This window comes from Lactuca sativa, chromosome 1, assembly GCF_002870075.4.
Source record: "Lactuca sativa cultivar Salinas chromosome 1, Lsat_Salinas_v11, whole genome shotgun sequence".
Classification (NCBI taxonomy): Eukaryota; Viridiplantae; Streptophyta; class Magnoliopsida; order Asterales; family Asteraceae; genus Lactuca; species Lactuca sativa.
In genome coordinates this window covers 164,303,827-164,316,923 of record NC_056623.2, presented here as the reverse complement: position 1 = coordinate 164,316,923, position 13,097 = coordinate 164,303,827, and the positions used below count along the sequence as shown (strand labels likewise).

General features: G+C 37.4%; 1 protein-coding gene across 2 annotated transcripts; it reads left to right on the top strand.

Annotated features, from left to right (window-relative positions):
* The first annotated feature begins 6,347 nt into the window (after positions 1-6,347).
* Positions 6,348-12,735, top strand: LOC111908304 (DNA topoisomerase 2). 2 transcript variants are annotated; one of them, XM_023904127.3, is made up of 15 exons: positions 6,348-7,059; positions 7,509-7,786; positions 7,881-7,947; positions 8,032-8,302; positions 8,391-8,587; positions 8,662-8,871; positions 8,955-9,182; positions 9,276-9,440; positions 9,520-9,861; positions 9,947-10,432; positions 10,511-10,697; positions 10,784-10,833; positions 10,926-11,393; positions 11,467-11,905; positions 11,990-12,735. In XM_023904127.3, the coding sequence occupies exons 1-15, from the start codon at positions 6,481-6,483 to the stop codon at positions 12,559-12,561; spliced, it is 4,539 nt and encodes a 1,512-aa protein (XP_023759895.2). In that variant the 5' UTR covers positions 6,348-6,480; the 3' UTR covers positions 12,562-12,735. The 2 variants fall into 2 exon arrangements, with proteins under 2 accessions (XP_023759895.2, XP_052620374.1); XM_052764414.1 differs by having other exon boundaries at positions 10,784-10,837; positions 10,930-11,393.
* The last annotated feature ends 362 nt before the right edge of the window (positions 12,736-13,097 follow it).

Sequence of the window (13,097 nt, the reverse complement as noted above, 5' to 3'; positions counted from 1 at the left end):
TTGCAGGGACTATCCCAGTAGCCAAATCGCCCTATCGTCTAGCACCTGCTGAGATGCAAGAACTCTCTGGTCAACTTAACGAACTGCTCACCAAGGGCTTTATAAGACCGAGCTTCTCATCCTGGGGGGAGCTCCAGTCTTGTTCGTTAGAAAGAAAGATGGATTGTTTTCGTATATGCATCGACTATAGAGAACTCAACAAGCTTACCGTTAGGAATCATTACCCTCTGCCTCGCATGGATGATTTATTCAACCAACTTCAAGGGGCGAATTACTTTTCGAAGATAGATCTGAGATCCGAGTATCACCAGTTACGAGTGCTAGAGGAGAATGTTCCGAAGACAGCCTTCCGAACTCGTTGTGGACACTATGAGTTGGTAGTGATACCGTTTGGATTGACCAATGCGCCTGCAATATTCATGGACTTAATGAATAGGGTAAGGCGTCCTTACTTGGATCAGTTCGTCATTGTCTTCATAGATGACATACTTATCTACTCTCGTAGTAAGGAAGAGCATAGTAAGCATTTACGCCTTCTAGGTCTCGCTGGCTACTATCGTAGGCTCATTCAGAACTTCTCTCGAATTATGAAACCCCTTACGACTTTGACCCAGAAGGGTGTGGCCTTTGACTGAGAAGAAAATCAAGAGAAAGCGTTCCAAATGTTGAAACGAGCTTTATGCACCGCTCCGATACTATCCTTCCCAGAAGGGATAGAAGACTCTGTGGTCTATTGCGATGCATCCAAGCAAGGGCTCGGTTGTATTCTGATGTAATGAGGTAAGGTCATTGCCTATGCCTCCCGTCAGCTTAAGACACTCGAAGCCAACTATAAAACACACGATCTGGAGTTAGGGGCAATGGTATTTGCTCTGAAGGTCCAGAGATCATTCGAGAAACAACAGACAATATCGTTCAGATTTGTGAACGATTGAAAGCCTATAGAGACCTACAGAAAAGCTATGCAGACAAGTGAAGGAAACCTTTGGAATTCCAGGTGGGAGACTGCGTTCTTTTGAAAGTCTCACCCTGTAAGGGCTTGATATGCTTTGGTAAGTGTGGAAAGCTAAATCCAAGATACATAGGGCCTTTCGAGATTCTTGCCAGAATCGGCTCTGTAGCTTACAAACTCAATCTACCCCGTGAACTTAGAAACGTACATTCTACTTCCCATGTCTCGAACTTGAAAAATTGCCTATCCAACGAGACTCTTGTTATCCCACTCGACAAGATCGAGATCAACGAGAGTCTCAACCTCGTGAAAGAACCTGTAGAGATCATGGACCGAGAGGTCAAGCAAACGAACTAAAGTCGCATCCCAATAGTGAAGGTTCGCTGGAACGCCAAGCGAGGACCGAAATTCACTTGGGAGCGCGAGGATCAAATGAAATTGAAGTATCCTCATCTTTTCGCTTAGTTATTTGTATCTACTTAATTGCTTAAACTCTAATTTCGGGACGAAATTCCCTCTAACGGGTCTATTTGAGTGTTCTAAACCAAGTACAATCAAGGTTAGACCCGAAATTTCTATCTCGAACAATAGACCAATTCAATCAAATTTAGACTCATTTTGCTATCTTTTAACATTGTTTAGGGTCTATTTGAGTGTTCTAAACCAAGTACAATCAAGGTAGGAGCCTAGAAATGGAATAACACGATGCATATCAAGCACACTCGGGCCAAACACTCCAACACATGGAGTGTGCGGCCGCACACTTGAGTGTATGACCACACACAGGTGTGTGTGGCCGCACACCCATTCTAGCCACACACTCCCACATATAAATATGACCCTTAGTCATTTTTGAACACTTTTACCACTCCTTCAAAGCGGGAACTCATTTTCTCTCAAGTATCATCCACATTTCTCTTCAAATCTTCAAATCAAGTGAGTATTGCTTCCTAGATTCATTAATAACTTGTTATATGCCAGGAACACTTGAAGATAAGCATGAAAAACGCCAAATATCATGATCTTCAGGTGTGTACGTCCGCACACACCATGTGTACGGCCGCACACACCATGTTCAACCATACAGACCCTTTTTAGGTCCTAAAATGGCAACAAACTCCATATAAGGCTAGAACATGAAGTAAGAAACCTTCCTAGATGAGTCCTAAGGCCTCAAAATATGTTTTGACACACTTCATGGGGAGTGTGCGGCCGCACACACACCATGGCGACACACACTGGCCGCACACACACACACAAATAGTGTATTTTGACCATACACTCCCTTGTATAGCCATATACCCCTTATATGCAATCATATATGGTTGTAACACTTCAATATAAGTGTTTACTAGTCCTTAAGGTGGCCCCAATTCATTGATTAGTTGTTACAAGCACTAATTATATATATATATATATATATATATATATATATATATGTCATTATAAGGTTAATAGGATTCGTTTGTGCTCAAGTCCGAAATTGACACTCAACTTCCTAAACCGATCTCATAGTCGCATCAGTCACTACAGGTGAGTTCATACCCCTTAATCAACCTTGTAAATGTTTTTAAATGCTTTTATGGGGGGAATACAAGTTGAATCATTATAGTTATAATATCAATCACATGCGATTTATAACTATCAAACAAATGGATTTACTATACTTTTAACTGTTTTATCAAACAAACTACTTCAAGCTATTTGTCAAACTCTTTTATATGTTACATTCTTTATCAATCTCGTTCTTAAATGCCAAACTGCTTTTAAATCGTTTTATAAGTGACATCAAGTCATCATTATTTGTTATTAAACTCTTTAAAAGGTTTTACAAAACTTCTATTTAAACTTATATATATATATATATATATATATATATATATATATATATATTGTCAAAACCATGTCTAATGTATATATAGTTATATAAGTAAGGTTTGATGGACTTAGGACTGATAACTCACTTTACATTCATGTTCCTTGTTTGGTTGTGGAGTTAGAGTACCTGGTTGTTTGTCCGAGTGTCGTTTGATCCTTAATTATATATTATGTATATATGTGTAAGACATAATAGCTTTTATCTCAGTCCAATACGTTCAGTTATTCAACAATTCAACTAGTAAACTATAATAGGTATAGTTTAGAAAGATACTACTCATTACTTCTAGTACAATGGAACATACAAAGAGTCATTTCATACATGAGTCAGAACATACTTTAATGAGAAACAAACATAACTTACTATTATGAGTAACATACAAGAACACATACAAATACAAGCACAAAGAAGATAACATATACATATACATTTACAAGAAAATAGAAGGAACATACATCAACATAACATTTAGAATATGAGATTTACTTCTACATGAAGCGGATTCCACCGTTGTCATGTAGGTAACCAAAGTCTCCTGGAGGGAGAGCGGACATTGTGTGTATAGATCTATACGGGACAGACTATCCTGCACCCCGACTGTTAGCTACAGTCCTTGGCCGACCAAGCCAAGGGGTGACAAATGCCACATTTGTTCGGCGTCTTTCATCGTCGTGTCCGACAACCGTCAATCAATATGGTTACAAATCTCACCTTACCTTATAATTCATTGGCTTTGAGGTAAGTAGTACTACGGTAGTTTTCTCATACGAAACTACAGTCCTAAAATACTTTCCCTAATACATTTACCTTGAAACGTCTTCTCATGTAAACGATAATATACAAACTATATTTTGGTAACGATAGCTAGACTTGGGGAAAATACATACTCTTACAAACAAAAAAACCGAACATTGGGTCTTGGTAGAAGACTACAGTTTAGTAGAAAATATGGGATTTTCTAGGAAGATACGAACATTTTACAAACGGTTTACAAACATTTATAACGAATATTTTACTACAAGTAAACACTTACAACTTTACTACAACACATTTACAAACTTATACATTCAAACACTCACAAACATTTTTCATACCAATAATGACACTAAAATGCTTATGAACTCACCAGCTTTAAAGCTGATAAACTTTTTCAAAATAACTTGTATTCTCAGGTCATCAGTAGACAGGTACCGATGCCATGATTTGAGAAGATGGAGCGAGTTCTAGACTCACCTCTTATTTTGATTTACATTTTTGTGTCTTATAAACGTCACAGAACACACTTGTATAAATTATATTATTAATGCAATGGATGATGTTGTTGCTTGTTTACTATTAATCTGTGTTGTGATAATGTACATGACGTCCTCCACCCCCGAACGTTTCCGCCGTTCCGGTTTTAGGGTGTGATTTTGGGATAAACTCTGATAGATATTTTACTTAATGATGATTTGAAATGTTTAAAATAAATGGTATCAATGTTTTAGCTATATTACAAATGAATTTTTTACCCTTGATTTTTGGGTCGTTATAAGAAGCTTAGGTTTGGTGTTGGGCTTTTCTAAGTCATGCTAGGTCATAAAGTCAGGAACTTTAGGACTCTAGACATTCATTAGGCTTTAACTTGAGGATTTGGTCTTTTGACCTTAAAGGAATAAGACCTAAAAATGGAGTTAAGGTTTGAGCATCGTACGATGGGAGTATTGAGGTGGTACACAGGAAGTACACACCGAGGTGCCTTAATGGGCCTTTTAGGGTTTTGGGCCATCAGTTGTTGGGTCGGATATGGGAAGGGTAAAATAGTCTTTTACCCATTGATATGATAGAGTATGAATTGGACTTTAGACTATGGAAATTTCCTTAATTATTGATTAGGGATAATTTAGATGTGTTCAGTGTGAAGTGCTGGGAAGCAGCACCGAATGTGATTTGTTATCTTCAGACTGAGGTGACTTTTCTCCACTGTACTCGTGGGTCGAAGGCACCAATTCCGGTTAAAAGATATCGAAGGGGGGGGGGGGGGGGGGGGTGAAATAGACCCTACTATGCTTTAACTGTTATGTATGTATGATATGGGGTATTTTGGGAAGCTCACTAAACTTTGTGTTTACGATTTTCAGTTTATGTTTTAGGTATTTCTAGCTCAAAAGGGAAGGGTCTGACTTGATCGCACAACAATCGCTCATGTTTTCCGCATTATGTGATTTTGAGATTTTGTACTATGATTTTATTTCACTATGATACACTTTTAGTTGTTTTAACATGTTTGTTGGATGTTTTGAAATGAAATAAAAATAAAATTTTTGTCTGAAATTTTGGGATATTACAATAAACCAATAAATCAACATTTATCTCCAAAAGTCATTCTAGTCAATAACGAGCTTTGAGGGCAACCCAGAAGGATTTTGCTTTTAATTGAGCTATATATCAAATTAAGGGCATAAACTCCTTACTTGCATACACGACTCATAAAATGGTTGCTTAATTGGTATTTGTTATTGGACGTGTTTTGTTGGGAAACTGGGTTAAAATTTCAAATGTTATTTTCTGTCTTAAAACCCATGTACTCACGAGACAATTTTGTCTCACTAGAGCTGATAATGGTCGACCTGAGTTGGGTTCGGGTTGAACCCATTTATTAAATGAGTTGAAGACCTCAACCTAATTTAACATGTTTACTTAAATGAGTTGAGATTTAGAACCCAACCCAACCTATTAGATACATGAGTTGGTGTCAGGTTGACTCGTTTATCTGTTTTGATCTAATTCGTGGTTGAGCTGCATGATGTGTGATTGAGAATTGAGGTCCACAATGTAGTGTTGTTAACACCACACTTAAATATATGAATTACAGTTGTATTTTTTAAAACATAAATAGTAATATAACATTATAATTAAAGCAGTATATATACAATTAAAATACAGATGACTTATGAACGGTAACATGTTTAGAGTTCTGTCACTGCTTTTGTCTTTGGCTTTCACGATGGCTTCCCAGTGTATCTTTATTTGGCCTATCAAATTTCAATATTTCATCATAGACCATTGTATGTTTATTGTCACTCATGAATTACATAACATTACTCATTTTGAAACAATATCATATATATTAATTATATATAACGATCATGTACATAACAAAATAGCATCCATTAATATATACAAAACAAATATTTTTAATGTATGAACTTTCCAACGATCGAGTAATCTGTTTTATGGTTAAAAGCATTTTTGTTACAACGATAAACAAATAAAAGTTTAATGACATAAATTAAGTAATAGCACAAAATTGATTGTTATCATTTATACCTAAGTGTACGAAAATAGGTTATTTTGAAAAAATGCAAAATACTAGGATAATGTACAACATATTTTACTGAGTGTAGAAACAATATTACAGACAATTCCATTATCCCTTTTCCCAAGAATTCAAATAGTTTAACTTCAAGTTTCCCGCTCACGCTTTCAAAATTCAAAATTCAAAATTCAAAACCCTAAACACTCCCATGGATTCCTTTACAATTGAATCCACCACCACCTGCACCCAACACCATTAAACCCCTTTCCCCACCTCTACATCTCATATTTCCGGCATCTTCCTTCTCTCTGCAGACACCATCTCTGTGTCTCTCTCTACTCACGAACAACCATGGTGACAGAAAAACGCCAACCACTGCAATCGAGCACCACAGACAACATCCCACCGCCTACCAAACCTGCCGCCACCAAAGCCGGGAGAACCATTGAAGAAACTTATCAGAAGAAGACTCAACTCGAGCACATCCTTCTCCGGCCCGATACTTACATTGGATCTATCGAAAAACATGAACAGACGCTTTGGGTATGGGAGGATGATCAGATGGTTAAAAGATCTATCTCGTACGTCCCTGGTCTCTACAAGATCTTCGACGAAATTCTCGTGAATGCTGCGGATAACAAGCAGAGAGATCCTAAGATGGACTCTGTTAAGGTCACGATCGATGTCGAGAAGAATTTGATTAGCGTGTATAATAACGGTGATGGAATTCCGGTTGAGATTCATCAAGAGGAAGGTGTTTATGTGCCTGAAATGATTTTTGGTCATCTACTGACGAGTAGTAATTACGACGATTCCATCAAGAAGACTACTGGTGGTAGAAATGGTTATGGTGCGAAGCTTGCCAACATCTTCTCCACTGAGTTTACACTCGAGACTGCAGATGGGAAGCGTAACAGACGTTATAAACAGGTATCATCTCAACTATACATGATACCAGATCTATATCTACTACAGATCTGATTGCGTTTTTTCATGAGATTTAGGGTTCTTATAGTCTTAACGGTTTAGGCTTTTAATGAAATTGTTACGATCGGTTAGGTGCAGATCTGTCATACATCATCATTTCCTTGTTGTTTCCTGAACTAGGGCTTCTAATGCATAAAACTAACGATTTAGGCTTTTACTGAAATTTTCATGATCGGTTAGACATAGATCTACTATACATCAACACTTTGTTGTTTCCCAAGCTAGGGTTTCCAATGCATAAAACATCAGACACAAAATTCAAAGAGATACCAAAATCGAATTGAATTTTTCTTATGATAAGAGTTCCTGTTTTGGGTTATTAAAGCTTTCATATCGTCGTTTCATTAGAGTAATTTTATATGCTAAATCTGTTCCATTTGTCTCTGGTTTAGGTGTTCTCAAACAACATGGGGAAGAAATCTGAGCCAACCATAACAAAGTGCAAGAGTGGTGAAAACTGGACAATGGTTTCATTTAAGCCTGATTTAACAAAATTTGGCATGGAATGCCTTGAAGCAGATGTTGTTGCTTTGATGAAGAAGCGTGTGGTTGATTTAGCTGGCTGTCTTGGAAAGAGTGTAAAAGTTGAACTTGATGGAAAGCGTGTTCCTCCTAAAACATTTGAAGACTATGTCAAACTTTATCTACAATCATCTCAAGAACCCCTAAGGTACTTTTTTAAAATCTATAACAATTAGTTGTTATTTCTTTTTAATTTAATTGGTAGCTTATGGATAGATACTAATAGTCTTTTTATTTTATAGGATTTACGAGAAAGTTAATGAAAGATGGGAGATTTGTGTTAGTATTGCTGATGGGCATTTTGAACAGGTGCTTTTTCTTGTCTTTTGTATTAAGCATTTAACTTCAGCTTATGTATTAAACATTTAACCCTTGATTTTTTGTATTAACCAGGTGAGTTTTGTGAACAATATTGCTACAATCAAGGGAGGAACACATGTTGATTACATAACCAATCAGATAGCCAATCATCTTGTGGCTGTTGTCAAGAAACAGAACAAACATGCAACCCTCAAGGCCCACAATGTAAAGAATTACTTATGGGTATTTGTCAATGCTCTTATTGACAATCCTGCATTTGATTCACAAACAAAAGAAACATTAACAATCAAACAAAGCAGTTTTGGTTCCACATGTGAACTCACACCAGAGTTCTTAAAGAAAGGTATGCAAATTAAACCCCTTTCAGTTTTCATTTCAGGATTTGATGGATTCAAGAAAGTAAGTTCTTATTTTGTGATTTGTTTTTGTAGTGGCGAAATCTGATATTGTGAAAAAAGTTCTCTCATGGGTTCAGTTTAAACAGCATAATGATCTTAAGAAAACCGATGGTAACAAGAGGGGAAAACTCAACATTCCTAAACTTGAAGAGGCTAATTTTGCTGCTACAAATAATTCAGACAACTGTACTTTGATATTGACTGAAGGAGATTCAGCCAAAGCTTTAGCAGTAAGTTTTGTTGCTTATTATTCTAGCTTCCTACCTTCATTTGCACAATACTCACTTTTCTTTTTTTATTTCAGATGTCTGGATTGTCTGTTGTGGGACAAGATTACTATGGTGTGTTTCCATTAAAAGGTAAATTGCTGAATGTGAGGGAAGCAAGTCCCAAACAGTTGCAAGAAAATGCTGAAATTCAGAACATTAAGAAGATTCTTGGACTCCAACATGGTAAAGAGTATGACAATGTCAAATCTTTGAGATATGGTCACTTGATGATAATGGCTGATCAGGTAATTTTCCAAATTCTTTACATAACACATGTTAGAAATTCAAGAAATGCCATTTTATTGAAAAGATTCAATTTTTTTTGTAGGATCATGATGGATCACATATCAAAGGACTGTTGATCAACTTCTTGCACACATTCTGGCCATCTTTACTAAAACTCTCTGAGTTTGTACTAGAGTTCATCACTCCAATTGTTAAGGCTACTCAAAAGAATAGTAACAATGTTATATCCTTTTACAATATGCCTGAGTATGAGGCATGGAAGGAAAGTCTAGGGTGCAGAGTGAAAAATTTCAAAATAAAATACTATAAGGTTTGTTTCTTTGTTTTCTTTTTCAAATTTCAATACTATAATGCTTAAGTTAGAAAAAAACAAACTGTTGGCTAATAAATTTGTTACATTTAGGGGTTGGGAACAAGTAATGGTAAAGAAGGAGCAGAGTATTTTGCTGATCTTGATAAGCATAAGAAAGATTTTGTTTGGGATAATGATGAAGATGGTGATGCCATAGAGTTGGCCTTCAGTAAGAAAAAGATTGAAGCCAGAAAGACATGGCTTAGAGCACTTCAGGTATGAAATTTTATTACTTTATTTATAATGCAAGTGTACATTCATTTACTAATCCTAATTTATGTTCTTTTTTACACAGGCTGGGACGTATTTTGATTCAAATGAGAAACATATCCCATATCGTGATTTCATCAACAAAGAGCTTATCTTGTTTTCAATGGCTGATCTTCAAAGATCAATCCCATCAATGGTGGATGGATTAAAACCGGGTCAAAGAAAGATTCTTTTTTGTGCTTTCAAGAAACCCATTTTCCAAGAAGTAAAAGTGGCTCAATTCAGTGGTTATGTCTCTGAACACTCAGCTTATCACCATGGTGAAGCAAGTCTTGTGGGGACCATCATTGGCATGGCTCAAAACTTTGTTGGCAGCAATAACATCAACCTTCTTTACCCAAGTGGCCAATTTGGTACACGTCAGATGGTAAGTTAAATAAAATATAAAATATAAAAATATAAAATATTGTTCTTTTTTCTTTATCTACATATTTAAAAATCTTTGTGTACAGGGTGGAAAAGATCATGCAAGTGGAAGGTATATTTACACTAAGCTTACACCCATCACACGTCATCTTTTTAACAAAGCAGATGAGCTTCTACTCAACTACTTGAGTGAAGATGGACAATCCATTGAGCCTACATGGTATCTTCCAATTATACCCATGGTTTTGGTGAATGGAAGTGAAGGAATAGGGACAGGGTGGAGTACATTTGTGCCAAATTATAACCCTAGGGATATTATTGCTAATTTGAAACGTTTATTAAATGGGGAAGAAATGGTGCCAATGGATCCATGGTATAAATGGTTCAGAGGAACAATTCAGAAAACAGCATCGAAAGACACAGGATACACAACCACTGGAATTGTTGATGAAGATGAGGACGAAAATACCCTTCGAATCACTGAGTTGCCAGTTAGAAGGTGGACACAGGAATACAAGGAGTTTTTGGAGGTTGCTTCAACTGCTGGAAAAGACAAAGAACCTTTCATAGAGGTAGATTGTACTTTATACATAATTACAATATCCTTCGAACTTAATATTGATGTTTTTTTTTGGGTTTAAAATTTTTAGGAATACAATGCTCATAATGACGACACAACAGTTAATTTTCAAATAATAATGACTGCTGATCAAATGAACAAAGCAAGACAAGAAGGGCTGTTGAAGAAATTTAAACTCACTACAACTTTAAGCACAAGTAACATGCACTTGTTTGATGCAAATGGCGTGATAAAGAAGTATGACACCCCTGAACAAAGTAAGAAAGAATATCACAAAATACAAAAATCTATCAATCTGTTTTCTGTTTTTGTTTATTGACTGTTTTACCCTTTGTGCTTACAGTTCTTGAAGATTTCTTTCCCCTTCGTCTTGACTATTATGAAAGAAGGAAGGCAAGTTCAATATCACCATGAAACATTTTTTTTTTTTTTTTCAAATTAAATCTTTGTATTACAAGTTTTTTTGACACGTGTGTTAATTACAGACAGCGTTGCTTCGTGAGCTTGGGAAGATATCATTGACACTGGAAAACAAAGTGAGGTTTATCAAAGAGGTTGTGGAAGGGACACTTGTCGTAAGCAACAGAAAGAAAGCTGACCTGTATGCTGAGCTGGCAAAGAAAAAGTACACGCCGCTACCAAAAGAAGCTGTTATCGAAGCGTCAATTGCAGGGGCTGTTGACCATGTTGAAGGAAGTGAGGAGACCGAAGAGGAGGAAGCTTCCGACGTGCCGATCGATGTGGAAGCGGCGGCGGCTGCCGCCAGCAAGACGATTCCGGGAACGGAATATGATTATTTGCTTTCGATGGCGATTGCGAGTTTGACTTATGAGAAAATGAAACAGTTGTGGAAGGAGAGAGATGAGAAGAAGGCTGAGTTTGATGAACTTACGAACACTCCTTCTAGATCTTTATGGTTGAAAGATCTTGATGATCTTGATAAACAGCTCGATGTAAGTTTTGTGGAAAAAAATTGTTTATTTTTGGGTTTTGTCAAAAATTAATTTTTTTTTTGTGTGTGTTTAGGAACAAGACAAGAGAGATGCGAAAGATGAAGCGGAAAGAAAGAAACAGCAAGAAAAAGCAAGAGCAAAAGGTCCCGGTGGCCGGAATGCTAGGAAGCCGGTGAGAAGGGCACCGGCGCCGAAGAAACCCGCCGTCGCCAAGGCGGAACCGATGGAAACATCAGGTGGTTCTCCAGCTGAGACTGGTAATGGTAATGCTCCTGCTCCGGCTCCGGCGAAGGGGAGGGGAAAAGCGGCGGCGCAAAAGAAAGCTCCGGCGAAGAGCAAGGGGAAATCGGTTGTGATGGATGAAGAAGAAGAAGAGGAAATACCTTCGTTGGCTCAACGTATGGCGAAGAGTAGTTTGAATAGTGTGCAAGGTGTTGATAATGATGACATTGTTGAACTTGAAGATCGATTGGCTAGACATAACATCGAATCATCTCCTGATACAGCAGAAGGTATTGTTAATTTGATAATTTCTATTTTTATTTTCGTTGTGTTTTGTTTTGTGATGATTAATTTTTAATTTTGAAAAATGGTAGTGGTGCCGAAAAAGAAACAACCGGCGAAAAGAGCTGCAGCGGGAAAGAAAAAGGCGACGACCATTATTTCCGATGATGAAGACGAAGATGAGGACGAAATTGAACTGAGCGATGATTCTGATTTTGAAGTTGTGAAACCGCCGTCGGAGGAGAAGAAGAGGGGGAGGAAGCCGGCGGCTGCGGCGGCGGCAAAACCACCAGCGGGAGCGACGAAGAAAAGAGGACCTGCGAAGAAAAATCAACCGGCAGCTGGTGGGCAGAAGTTGATTACGGAAGTGTTGAAGCCTGTTGTGGTGGCGGAGGCGTCGCCGGAGAAGAAGGTGAGGAAGATGAGGCCGTCGCCGTTTAACAAGAAAAGTGGGTCGGTGTTGGGGCGGATGAATAAGGATGATGAAGACGATGATGAGGAGGAGATGGTGGCGGAGAGTAGTGGGGTGGTGGAAGTGGCGGCAAAAGCGAGGCCAGTGAGGGAGAACAGAAAGAAGATGACGTATGTGTTGAGTGATTCCGAAGAAGAAGATGAAGATGACGATGATGCAACTGAGGATTCTGAGTTCGATGATGACGAATGAGTGAGTAGTTATGGAGGGGATCATCATCTTTTAGATTCATGTAGGAAATGGTTGGAAAATTTATGCTTGTTTTCCTGTGACAGTTTGTGTAGTTAATCATTGTGTTTGACAATTGACATGCATGCAAGTATCATTTTAATTAAAGGGAGTTAAAAGGTTGTTTTACCTTTCAAACTTTTTTTTTTTTTTGAGTTTTTTAAATTAAGTAAAATATCATTTTTAGTATAAAAGTTAAAAAAAAGAATTGGTATCCCAAAATCTCTAACTCACCTTCCAAAATCCCTTGATCGGTTTATCACTGATCACTCTTTTCTTGCCACCCCCCTTTTGAGCAACCGGGTTTGGTTGTCTTCTCCGACCACCACCTTTTTAGTTACAGTAAAACTCATCACCAACTCCTTTTCTCCATTTATCCCTTCTCATCAAATTTTTGGCGAACTCTTCCATCAAGTTTTAAAAAAGTATTAATTTAAATATAAATAATGTAAAGAAGAAATTAAAAGGGTAATAAAAAGCATTTTAATTTTTCAGGGACC